The 12,028-nt window shown below is 50.7% G+C and overlaps 1 protein-coding gene across 9 annotated transcripts in view; it reads left to right on the top strand.

Annotated features, from left to right (window-relative positions):
• RPS6KA1 (ribosomal protein S6 kinase A1) overlaps nt 1–11,477 on the top strand; it is a 41,425-nt gene extending 29,948 nt beyond the window's left edge. For 8 of the 9 annotated variants that reach the window (XM_055799473.1, XM_055799474.1, XM_055799479.1 and 5 more), the window contains 17 exons: nt 352–431; nt 1,049–1,155; nt 1,735–1,772; nt 1,899–2,041; nt 2,546–2,616; nt 2,868–2,956; nt 3,172–3,236; nt 4,241–4,343; nt 4,646–4,773; nt 5,260–5,385; nt 5,847–5,936; nt 6,180–6,338; nt 6,559–6,720; nt 7,353–7,429; nt 7,600–7,717; nt 8,140–8,277; nt 8,613–11,477. In XM_055799473.1, coding sequence (XP_055655448.1) covers nt 352–431; nt 1,049–1,155; nt 1,735–1,772; nt 1,899–2,041; nt 2,546–2,616; nt 2,868–2,956; nt 3,172–3,236; nt 4,241–4,343; nt 4,646–4,773; nt 5,260–5,385; nt 5,847–5,936; nt 6,180–6,338; nt 6,559–6,720; nt 7,353–7,429; nt 7,600–7,717; nt 8,140–8,277; nt 8,613–8,735 — 1,817 coding nt within the window. In that variant the 3' untranslated portion in view covers nt 8,736–11,477. The remainder of the gene's footprint in view (nt 1–351; nt 432–1,048; nt 1,156–1,734; nt 1,773–1,898; nt 2,042–2,545; nt 2,617–2,867; nt 2,957–3,171; nt 3,237–4,240; nt 4,344–4,645; nt 4,774–5,259; nt 5,386–5,846; nt 5,937–6,179; nt 6,339–6,558; nt 6,721–7,352; nt 7,430–7,599; nt 7,718–8,139; nt 8,278–8,612) is intronic. The other variant, XR_008746441.1, reaches the window with a different exon arrangement.
• The last annotated feature ends 551 nt before the right edge of the window (nt 11,478–12,028 follow it).

Below are 12,028 nucleotides of genomic sequence, written 5' to 3'. Positions count from 1 at the left end.
TGACTCTGAGGAAGGCAAGGACAGCTTCTTTCCCTGTAAAGTGACCAGTGCCTCTCAGGAAAAGAGCCCTTTCAGTAGGGCATCACTGACTGAAAGGGAACCAGCCCCCCCCCCCCCCCCCTTAAAATGAGGATTTTCTGCAGTGCCAGAGTGCTGCTGCTGAACTCCCGTTTCAACATCAGGCACAGGCTATCTCATTTACCCCACATAATTAGCCCTACCTGCATTTAACCTAGTAACCATGCAGGGCATCTGCACAACTGGAGCCATTGGGATTTAAGTGATTAATGTAACACCATGGAGCCTTCCCTCAGCGGAGGGCTCTGATTCCTGCTCCGGCTTGTGTTTCAGCATTCCAGACAGAGGGGAAGCTGTATCTCATCTTGGATTTCCTCCGAGGAGGTGACCTTTTCACTCGGCTTTCCAAAGAGGTGGGTACGCTCTGGCATCTCGGTGGTTGCTGAGGCTCTCAGTTCATCTGTGCTTAATTGCCTGGAGAAGGGATTGACCCTTGCAAAGTCTTTGAGAGGGGTGGAAACAACCTCCATGCTGCTGCTAGCCCAGAGCTGGCCACAGGAGAGGATGGCTCAGGAGCCCTCTGCTCTGGCAGAGCAGCAGCGGCGTGGGAGGCAGGTCTCGCCTCCACAGCAGCTTCTGCTGAGCATCACATTAAGAATGAAAAGAGGCGAGAACCGTGTTCTGCTGCGGTGTCAGCTGGTTGTGTCGCCTCACTGGGATGGGGCAAGGGCAGGGAGTGGGAGGGGTAACGAGAAGTTATGCCAGGTGAAGACAACTGGGAACATAACCCAGTGAACATAAACAAAGAGTTTTTTGAAAACCTGCCTGCTGCTTAGCAACCTGGTTTGTTTTTTCGGTGTTGCTGCTTAATTGATACTTTAGGATGGCTGGCGAAGCCTGGGAGTCTTAGGTGTGAAAGGGCAGGAGGGAGCAACGTGGATGTGAAAGGTCTTGTATGGGTGCAGCAGAGGTAGTCCCGCTGCCGGTGGTGTAACCCCCACGCCTGTCTGCCTCCTCTCCCTTCCTGCAGGTCATGTTCACCGAGGAGGATGTGAAGTTCTACCTGGCAGAGCTGGCGCTGGGGCTCGACCATTTGCACAGCCTGGGAATCATATACAGGGATCTCAAACCGGAGAAGTACGTGTGGCACAGCCGAGGCGGGGAACCGAGCCCTTCAGTCCCAAGCCTGCAGGCAGCAAACGCTGCAGCCTTCTGCCACAAAGCAGAGCTGGATGCTGCCCTGGGGCCAGCCAGATGGAAGGTGGTGGTGCCAGTCCATGAGGCTCCGGTGCCTCTGGTCAGCAGTTACGGCCAGGAGCGCTGCGGAGGCAGTATGTGTGCACCACGTGTCTGCGCAGTGGTCCTTGGCAGCCTCTGGGCTCAGGCTCTAGCGATTGAGAGCCTTCAGGGGCTCTGGGCCTCTGCAGAGACACGGAGCAGCTGCATGATTTGGTTATTCTTACCTGGGTTATGTGGGCGATCAATGGTGGTGTAACCTGCGTGGGTCATGTTCGATGCGAAGTTGAGGGCATGGAGAGAAGGGAGCTGCTCCTGGTGCCACTCATGGCTTGGTGATGGAGCTTAAAGCACTGGGGGAAGGGGCAGATAACTTTCCCCTCTGGATTCTGGGAGCATCTTGGCCTCTGCTGCATCTGCTTGTTCTCACCAGCCCTTATTTCAGGCAGTAAAAACTTGCTTTTTTCATTCATGCTGTAGCATCCTCTTGGATGAAGAAGGGCACATCAAACTCACAGGTAAGGGGCTCCACAAAAGCAAGGTTGGTCCTTGAAATACGGAGCTTCTCTTAGTCCTCTCTGCTCTGCGTGACTGTGATTGCTCGGGGCACGTGGGTGCCTGCTGACAGTTTTTCTTTTATGTAGATTTTGGCTTGAGTAAGGAGGCTATAGACCACGAGAAGAAAGCCTATTCCTTCTGTGGGACGGTGGAATATATGGCGCCAGAAGTTGTGAATCGCCAGGGCCACTCGCACAGTGCTGACTGGTGGTCCTACGGGGTGTTAATGGTACGTAGCCAGGCAGCGTGTCTGGGGACCCGGCAGAGCAGCTGCTCCAGCACCCCTGCGTGATGCTGCATGTCCAGCAGGTGTGTGGCCGGGGGGTGCTCTGCAGCAGGCTGTCCAGGCAGGCAGCCAGCAGCGCGTGTTTCTCGAGGAAGCAGAGCTCCTGGGGCTTTTGTCCCGGTCAGCACTGGGGTGTGCGGGGAGGGGTGCATGGGGGTGTCCGCGGCCACCCCAGCGCTGGGGTGGGGGTGTCTGTGCAGATCTGGTGCCACCATCTGGCAGCTGCTGAATCCGAGGGCTCCCGCAGGAGCAGGCGCTGGCTTGAACGTGTTCCCGCTGCAAACCTGGTAAAAATATGATGTCTGCGATCTTTTTTAGAGCAAGGCTTTTGATCCCTTGCAAGCTTTTCACTAGCTTTGGCGCGCTCCCAGATGAAGGTGCAGTGGGATCTGGGTAACCCTCAGACTTGCTCAGATGTGACCTCCCCATCTTCTCTTTCCCTCCCAGTTTGAAATGCTCACCGGCTCGCTGCCCTTCCAGGGGAAGGATCGTAAGGAGACGATGACCCTCATCCTCAAGTAAGAGGAGTTTCTCTTTCATGTATGTATAGGAGGCAAACTTCTGCTCTTTCTCCGAGTGTGTTGCAATTCAGGGGTTCTCGCAACTTAATGGCATTGTTTGGCAAGTGGTGTTGTATCAACAGTTAGTTTGAAGGGTGCAGTGTAAATGCCAAACAGATGATTGTACTTTCGGGGGGGTGGAGGTGCTGCAGTCAGCTTGTGGGTTGACTTCTTTAAACCTGCAACTCATTGCTTAACTTCCTCTCCAGAGCAAAGCTGGGCATGCCGCAGTTCCTGAGCTCTGAAGCACAGAGCCTCCTGCGAGCCCTTTTCAAAAGGAATCCAGCCAACAGATTAGGTAAGACATTTTTTTGGTTTCTCAATACACCTGATGCTGCATCGGGGCTTCTCACATCCTTGTGGGTCAGCGGCATGTTCACACTTGTGCTCGGTTAATGGGCTGATTTAATTACAGCCAGGTTTCCCGTAATACCTGGCGCTGTGGCGTGTGTGGTAGTAGCCTTCGCTTTGTCGGTGGTTTAATGCAATGCGCTCCATGGGTGCATCTTTCAGGTTCTGGACCAGATGGGGCAGAAGAGATCAAGCGCCATCCTTTCTACTCCACCATCGACTGGAATGTGAGTGTCAGAAACATAAAAGCAAGCGTCTTCACTGCTCAGCACCAGTAACACAGTTCTGCTGACTGCAGTAATAGCACAGTCATGATGCTTGACCAGCTATGGGAGAGTTACCAATCCCTGTTTCCATCTGTTCCGATAATCCTTCCCAAACCTGAAACTCTTATTTGTCATGCGAATAACTGTTTCATACTTGAGTTGCCTGTGATCTTGCCTAAGTCTGAATTTACTCATCTGTCAGCAGTAAGGTGCAGGTTTTAACTGGGGTTTGGCACAACCAGGATTGTCTTGCACAAAGTGGGAAGGAACTGGGGAAACATTTCTGGCAAGGAAATACCTTGTTTTGTACAGAGAAGCAGGGCGATAACTGAACTGGCATTTCCCAGTTGCTTCTGGCCACCTCCCTACTTTACCATATAATTTTGATTCTTCCCTGTTTTCCCTCACTCGGTAAGGGATTTTGAAGATCAGTTTTCTAATGCTTTTGAGGCACCCAGCAAGCTGCTAGACCGAACCTCCAGCAGTGCTAGTGAAGCTTCTTTCAAATTTTTGCTTCAAGAAGCAATTTTAAAAGGCTATTTACAGGAGAGCTGGGATACCAGTGTCCTCCTAGGGCATCTCCTCTGGCTGTCCCCGGGGAGGCATGAGTCAGCAAAGCCCTCCCAGGAGTTAGGAGAGGTGGAAGAGCTTGGCAAGGTAAATACTTTATGGATACTGGTTTTGGAGTGGGGTCAAGTTACATGTAGAACACTTTTTTCCCCCCTTGGTTTAATATATGGTAGAGCTTGCAGTATTTCTCCACAAACTGATTCAGAAGCACTCCACCGGCCAAGAAGCCTTCCCTCAGACTGCTGATCTGTAGTTAAATGCCAAGCCACAGAGCTGTTTCTAGTTTTGCAAAATCTCTTCTTGGCCTCCGATTCCTGGGAAGCCTTTGCACCCTTCTGAGCGCCTACGGGAGCACTGACCTGCCAGAGCACTTCTGAGCTGCCTTTGTTTTGCAGAAGCTGTACCGCAGGGAAATCAAACCGCCCTTCAAGCCTGCAGTCGGCCAGCCAGATGACACCTTTTATTTTGACACAGAATTTACATCCCGTACGCCAAAAGGTTTGTAATAATTCACGCGAAGCCAAAGTTTCCTATGTGAAATGGTACCATACAGCTTCATACCGGTTTACCGGTGCCAGCGGGGCAAGGGTTGCCCTCTGCCAGCTCCAGATGGTTGCAGCGCTGGGGAGGTGGCCGTGCACTAGATATTGGGGTGTTAGGGGTAAGCTCGGTGCTGCGTGGTGTGGCTTTTGTCTCAAATAAACTAAGGAGGAGCTGCAGGTCCTGGTAGCAAGGGGGAGGCTTCTGCTTCCGCAGGACTAGTCATCCCTCTTCACGTTGCCTCTCAACTCCTGTTGCAGATTCCCCAGGCATCCCCCCTAGTGCAGGAGCCCATCAGCTCTTCCGAGGCTTCAGTTTCGTGGCAACTGGGTTGATGGAGGACGGCAAGGTGAAAGCTGCCCAGTCACCTCTACATTCGGTTGTACAGGTAAGAAGTGGGGACAGAGGAACAACTGTTCGAAGCTGTTGTAATACTCCAGAGTGGGTCCGTGGGACCTCTGTACCATCTGGAGCAGAGCTAACGGGAAGCCTGAAGCAATGTCATGCTGCTTTGAATTTTTGCATCCTGTTCTTTCGGTTTTGTTGATTGTCGTGTGCAAAGGTTGGCAGGGCAATGCGAGTCTGATTGCTTTTCTCTCCCCAAGTAGACCCATGCTAGTGGGAGGTCTGCATAAATGCCCGTGGGTTGAAAGGTGCCACTGAAATGCACCATGCTAGATGCAGCCAGTGTTAGCCCACTGACCTATATCTGCCTTGTTCTCTTCTCCTCCCTCTCCCTAGCCGGGAGGAGAAGCTGTGGGATGTAGCAGACAGCAGTCTGTCAGCTCGCCCTGTGTTGCAGTTAACTCATCACATTGCACAAACCCTTCCCTGAACCCTCCCAGCTCATCTGCTCTCCACTCTCCTCTTGCAGCAGCTGCACGGCAAGAATGTCCAGTTCAGTGACGGCTATGTGGTGAAGGAGGCAATTGGCGTCGGCTCCTACTCAGTGTGTAAACGCTGCATTCATAAAGCAACCAACATGGAATATGCAGTCAAGGTCTGAGATTTACCATCTGAACTCCCCTGTTAGATTTCTGTTCATCTCCGCAATGACCAAAATAACATCCAGGAATGAAATCGCTTTCCCTGCTTGTGTAGGGCCATAGACGGACAGTTTCTGTGCTGCTGTGCATCTACCTGCACAAGCTTCCTTACCTGGGAATGGTGGGGAAGCAGCGTTCTCCTCTCTGCAGGAGGACAGTGTCTCACCTACCTGTGCAAGGCTTGCTGTGGCTACGTCAGGCCTTAACAAACAAGCCAGACATAAAACTTTGGTGTTTGGGGACACAGGACTGATGAAGCAACAAGGAGATTTCTAGAGCTTGTTGGCTAAAGAGAGCAGGGGACAGGGAATGGATACAGTACAGGACCTGCGGGGCTCCAAACATGCAGCTTGTGTGCTTGGTCCTGGCCCCTTGCCCACCCCGTCATGGCTAATGCTCATCCACACTCTTGCAGGTTATTGACAAGAGCAAGCGAGACCCTTCTGAGGAAATAGAAATCCTCCTGCGATACGGGCAGCACCCAAACATCATCACCTTGAAAGATGTGAGTGTGACTTGAATCACATCCCGGTATTTTGGTTTAGGAAGGGCAGGCTGGTCGGGGGGGCGGGGCAGAAGGTAGCTCCAGCACAGGCAGCCCAATGGCCCTGCCGAAGGTATCGCTCTGCGGTGGGGAAGCATCCCCAGACCCTGCACTGCTGATTTCTGTCTGCTTCTTGGTGGCAGGAGCAGAGAAGGAAAGCTCTGGAAACACCGTTTGGTTAACCCCCTGTGTTTGCTTTGGCAGGTGTATGATGATGGGAAGTATGTGTACCTGGTGACCGAGCTGATGAGGGGAGGGGAGCTGCTGGATAAAATCCTCAGACAGAAATTTTTCTCAGAGAGGGAAGCCAGTTCGGTCCTGCACACGATCTGTAAAACAGTGGAGTATCTGCATTCCCAAGGGGTGAGTATGGCTGCGTCTGTTTTCCTGGGAAGCTGTCTGGCATGGCACGATGCTCCCTCTCCTTTGGGGAGTCACTTTGCCTGTCAGGATTATTATTTCTTGCTGGTGTTGCTGTGTGGGCAAGCCAGATGTGGGGGCAGGGCAGGGGCTGAGTGTCCCGATGCAGTTTCAGACCTTTATCTTCCTGGGGGGTGAGACCGGCACTTTCTTTGCTCCACAGGTGGTTCACAGGGACTTGAAACCCAGCAATATCCTTTACGTGGACGAGTCGGGAAACCCCGAAAGCATTCGCATTTGCGACTTTGGCTTTGCCAAGCAGCTGAGGGCTGAGAATGGCCTTCTCATGACTCCTTGTTACACGGCAAACTTCGTGGCACCCGAGGTAAGCACCTTACTGACCTGAGACCCTTCGGTAGCTCTTAGGTCCCTGCCCTAGCCTGTGCTCTCACTCAGCACAGGGGGTCTGTCCCCTTCCTGACTCCAGCCTGCTCTGGCGTACTCGGTCCTGGAGGAGATAACAACAGAAATACTGCTCATAGTAACGAATAAATAGGGGATCTCAAGTGCAGTTACAATGCAGTCCTTCAACTTGCGCTGTCCTTATGAGGGGGTCTGCTTAGGGTAGTGAGGCTTTACAAGCCCAGTGATTTTCTAGACTGCTTCCCTTCACAATTAACTCACCTGTTACAAGAGGTGAGGTGGGATGATTTTCCACTCAGTTACCTTGGTGCAGAAGAAAGAAAAAGAGCCAGCACGCCACAGAGCATGCATGCAGAGTCACCACGCTGGAACATGGCTCCTTTCTCACTTGTTGTTTTGATGTGCCTGAGGGGTTCCTCTGTTCCACAAAACCCAAATCTGATTTGAATCCTGATCTTTTAGTCCAAGCCATGCTGTTCAGTAGGGCTGTAGAAGCTTTGCATATGGACTGCACGCAGGTGTCAGGCTGCTCCTCACAAGCTGAAGTGAGAACCAAACACACTATATTTTTTTTCCTTTGCTTATTCTCTTCAGGTACTAAAACGCCAAGGCTATGATGAGGGTTGCGACATCTGGAGCCTGGGAGTTCTCCTGTATACGATGCTCGCTGGGTAAGCACCTCTGTCTCACTGGAAGGCAACAGCCAGGAGGGCTATGACCACCTTGCTCTGAGACATGCTCTGCGGTGGCAGTTGGCCATCACCTCAGTCGCTGCTGCCTGGGCATGCTCTCTGGCTGGGTCACAGGACAGTCCATCAAATGCTCTTTCTTCTCTCCGTAGCTGCACTCCCTTTGCAAACGGTCCCAGCGACACTCCAGAAGAGATCCTGACCCGGATAGGTGGCGGCAAGTTCTCCATCAGTGGAGGCAACTGGGACACTATTTCTGACATGGCCAAGGTACAGTTTGATAGTCTTTTGCGTTACAATAAAGGGTTGGGATCGAGCATGGGCCAGTTGCTGTGAGGCAAGTTTAAAGCAGCTTGGGGAGGGAGGACAGAAGAGAAAGGAGAAAACCAGCAGTGTAGTTTCTACTCCGTGCATATCTCCTGCAGAGTGTGCCTCTCCCCACTTCATTTTAGCTCTGGCTGTGAATATTTGCATGGAACACCAACCTCATGCTTGACCCATGAGAGGTTTGCTGTTGTGTTATACCTCCCCAGCTGAAAGCATATTTAATACAAAAGGAGACTGTATAAATCTCTATAAATCTTTAAACTTGGCTTCTGAATTTAAATCCTGATTTGGGGGCGGAAAGGTGGTATTTTTGCATTTAAAGTATGAAATCTTCTAAAGTCTCATTTTCCAAATGATGCTCTTAGGATCTGGTATCAAAGATGCTTCATGTAGATCCTCACCAGCGTCTAACAGCCAAGCAGGTCCTGCAGCACCCATGGATAACCCAGAAGGACAGCTTACCCCAGAGCCAGCTGAATCACCAGGACGTTCAGCTTGTAAAGGTACAGAGTCTGAGCTGAGCCTTCAGCTGGTTCCTTACGTACCTTGGGCTCTTCGGAAAGCAGCGGTCGGGTGGGTGATGTGGTGTGGGCAAAGCAGTGTGGCACGTTGGAGAGGTGTGGGCCAGGGGAGGCAATACTAGACAAGTTGGGGTTTTTTTTGGCAGGAAAACCTAGGGAGGTTCTTTAACAGAATGGGAGGGAGATTGAACAAAAAAAGAAAGATGCTTCTGGCTTTGTTTGTGGGTCTGGCTACTCTGGCCCCTCATCTTGTAAAGCCATGAGTCTGAAATACCTCTTCTACACCTAAATAACTTCTCTCCTACCTTCTTTCCAAGGGGGCGATGGCTGCCACATACTCTGCACTGCACAGCTCCAAGCCGAGCCCCCAGCTGAAGCCCATTGAATCCTCCATTCTGGCGCAGAGGCGGGTGAAGAAGCTTCCTTCCACCACGCTGTGAGGCTGGGGTGGTTGGCAGCCGTGCGGCACGGGGCGAGCACACACCGGGCTTTGCATGCCTGCAGAAGGCGAGGAGCGGGAGAGCGGGCGGGCAGCGCTGGCACAGGAGCTCCTTCGAGGACTTGTTCCCAAAAGGCCACGTGCCTCCCTGTTTCTGAAAGACTGTCTCCTCATCGTGTGGACTGATCTTTGCTGAGAGAACTTCACTGTAACACTTTTTTTGAAGTGTAAATTGTCGATTTTTAAAGACATCCATCTGTGTATATGAGAACTAGAATGTATAGCTGATGTCAAGTGGCACTAAAAAGCAGCTCTGATTCACCCTTTCCTGTGTAGGGCCAGACATTTGTTGCAGCTACATCATTGCTTGGAATCAATCCTCTCCAACACCACTGCAGCTGGAAGACTGCATCACGTTTGGGGTTTAGGCTTTGGGGTTTTTCCTCCCTTGAACCGCTGGATGCCCTGCACAAAGGCAGCCCTGCAGACTCCTAGCCAGCAGTGCTCGTGTTTATCAAGGACGTCCCAGCCCTTCCTTTCACTTCTTGTGCGGGTGTGTGCAGAGCGTCAGGGTGATTCTTCAGACCCCGTTTCTTCCTCTCTCCTACACTCCCCAGCCCGGCCGGCAGTTTTCTGAACAAAATAAACCACGGCTTTTCCAAACACTCCCTTAGGTGATCAGCTGTCCAGCGTACCTGCTAGGCTTGGCTCATTCCTCCCCTCTGCCCTCCCATCGTCATGTCCTCCCTGTCGCTCCCTGGGCAGTGTCACCTGTGCAGGTGGCGATGGCAAAGGAATGTTCTCCTTGGCAAAGCTGAGGCTTTAGGCTGGCTCTGGCTGCTGCTTTTACCATTCTTGGTTTTCATTTCCTTCAGCAGGAACCTATGAAACAAACCATCCCTTTTTTTTTTTTTAATTATTTAACTTTGTTCTACAGCTGGTAACTCAGGGTTTCTTTCTGGATTGTACAATAAACGTGTCATTCAGTTGACGTTATTTTACTGACTGACTTTGAGCTGCAGAATAAGCAACCCCAGTCATTTCCCGACATCACATGGGGATAATGATTCTTGCCTGCCTTTTGGGAGATCTGCAAAGCTTTTTCATCTGGCCCTGCGATGGGAAAACCAGCAGTAGTGGAGTAGGGCTGCATATTATGCCACCTTCTCTCAGGTGCAATACCTCACCTTGCAGTGGGAAGTAATTAGAACCAGTTCTAGAATAAGGCAGTAATCAACAGGAAAGGTGGCAAGACGTGGGCTGCAGAGGGGAATTTCTTACTCTCAGGACATTTTAGTGCAAATAGAAACCAACCCTTGGAGGCAAACTGCTAGAAATAAATTCCTGACCTATTCTGACTTGCAGGGCATTGCTGGAGCTCCCTCGTTCACTGGTGGCTGTTTCTTGGGAGGAGCAGGAGAGCTACAAGGACTGCAAATGCTGACGTGCTCAAGGACGCAACTGAAGTCAGCAAAGGTTCTCATGTGAATTTCTGCTACCTTGGGCTGATCGTATAACGAGAAGGGAGACCTCCTTTTTTGCTTTTCCCTTTTCCTTAGTCCCAGTTGACTCTAAAATGGAGAATTCCATAAAAAACTTTCTCTGAGATGTACAGCTCTCTCTTCCTCTACCCTTATCCAGGCAGGTCCTGTTTCAATCCCTGGAGCAGCCGGTGAGAAGCTGAAATAGTCACATTTTTTTTCCCTTTATTTATTCCAAGTGCTGTCCTGGTGTCCAGTGCCGCTGAGAGGAGGTGGCCAGCACCAGTGCACACTGGGTCTTCTCACTGGTATTGCCACCGACCCCCAGCAGAGCTGGATTTAATGTTTTGCTGATAGCTGGGGAGGGGGACGCTCCACCACGCAAAATACCTCCCTTAAAAATTTTTGCTTTCTCTGGCACAGTGTTTGCGTTGGTGTCGATGAACCTGACTTATGTTTCCTACAACTGCGCAGTTAACTCTCCTGCCAGCGAAAAGGTTTGCAAGGTTTAGGTACCTGAAACAAATACAGTAATTTTAAACAGCTTCTTTCTGGAGCTGGAGTCCGTCCCTTTGGGTGCTGTTGGGATTGAAGCAGACACCTCAACAATTTTTTCAGAATATTTCCTATGGTGCACTTCAAGGGTGAGGTCTGAAACCTCAAACAAGTGGATTGGGTTGGACGTGCTGGCGGTGATCACCACTCACTGTGAACCTCTCAACAGTACAGACTGTCAGGATGGGTCTTAAACCAAACATTTGCCCTGCTTGGATGGTAGCTAGCTTGTTCGTATGAAATTGTAAATGTTTTCCAATAGCAGTCAGGAAAAACAATCCTCCCTGTAACGGTGCTGGTGTGAGGCCAACTGGTGACCACTCCAAGACGCGTAGGACAAGCAGGTGCAAGGCGCTGTGGGCACAGGGCGAGCAGCCCACAGTTGCTACAGGCTCTGCTTGGCCAGGAGATGATAGCCAGAGCATCAAACCCCAGTACCTGGGGTGTCAAACCCCTCCACCTTGCTGGGGTCTTCAGTCAGAGGAACTTTGTGTTTAGTGCAGCTGTAGGCTCTGGGACCTCCATCACTTTGGAGAACATGGTGAACAAGAAGGGCTACACCTTGCTTTCTGGGGTGCTTTTAACCAAGTTGTTTTGAGTGATCCTTCCAAAAGTAAAAATAAGTCTTGATTTTTAGTTCCAAATCAACAAAGTGCTGTTACTTTTTTAATTCTAGTGCTCAATAAACATGGACTTGTTGATCTTTCTGTGTATGAGAACCGTAGGTGTTTGTTAATGGGTCGGGTGGGCCTTCTTGGTCACTTTCTGATTTTGTCCTGGCAGTATTAAACCTTTGCCAAAATACAGCTGGGACCAGCTGCTGTCATCTTAACTGAAATTGCATTATTTGAGGTGAGACTTGGGCCTGTGGCAGGCTGGGTCTCTCATGCCTGTTGGGGGGAGCTGGTGTCTTAGAGAAGACCAAACAGTCTGCTCTCATAAGAGTTTGAGGTCGTTCAGCTTTAACTTGGGACAAAGAGGATGTACAGCTTTGTCTTGATTTGAAAAGGGACAAAACTGCATCTGACTTTCATACATAAGGAAATCTTTACAAGGAAAACTACTTGTGGTACTTCAGGTGTTTAATAGTCAACTTGACCTTTAAGATTTTGTCCTGTGTGTCTGTATGAAAGCTCAAGAGAGCAGAAATCCCGGAATCCAGCCTCAAATAGCTGAGTCTACCTAGAATTAACCTGTGCGGAAATAGCATGTTAATCCATAGACAAGGAGCCTGAAAATAATATTGAACAGCTCTATA

Source organism: Falco peregrinus, chromosome 3, assembly GCF_023634155.1.
Source record: "Falco peregrinus isolate bFalPer1 chromosome 3, bFalPer1.pri, whole genome shotgun sequence".
In the NCBI taxonomy this organism is placed as follows: domain Eukaryota; kingdom Metazoa; phylum Chordata; class Aves; order Falconiformes; family Falconidae; genus Falco; species Falco peregrinus.
The sequence above is the reverse complement of the archived record's forward strand: the minus strand, read 5'-3'. Positions and strand labels throughout refer to the sequence as shown.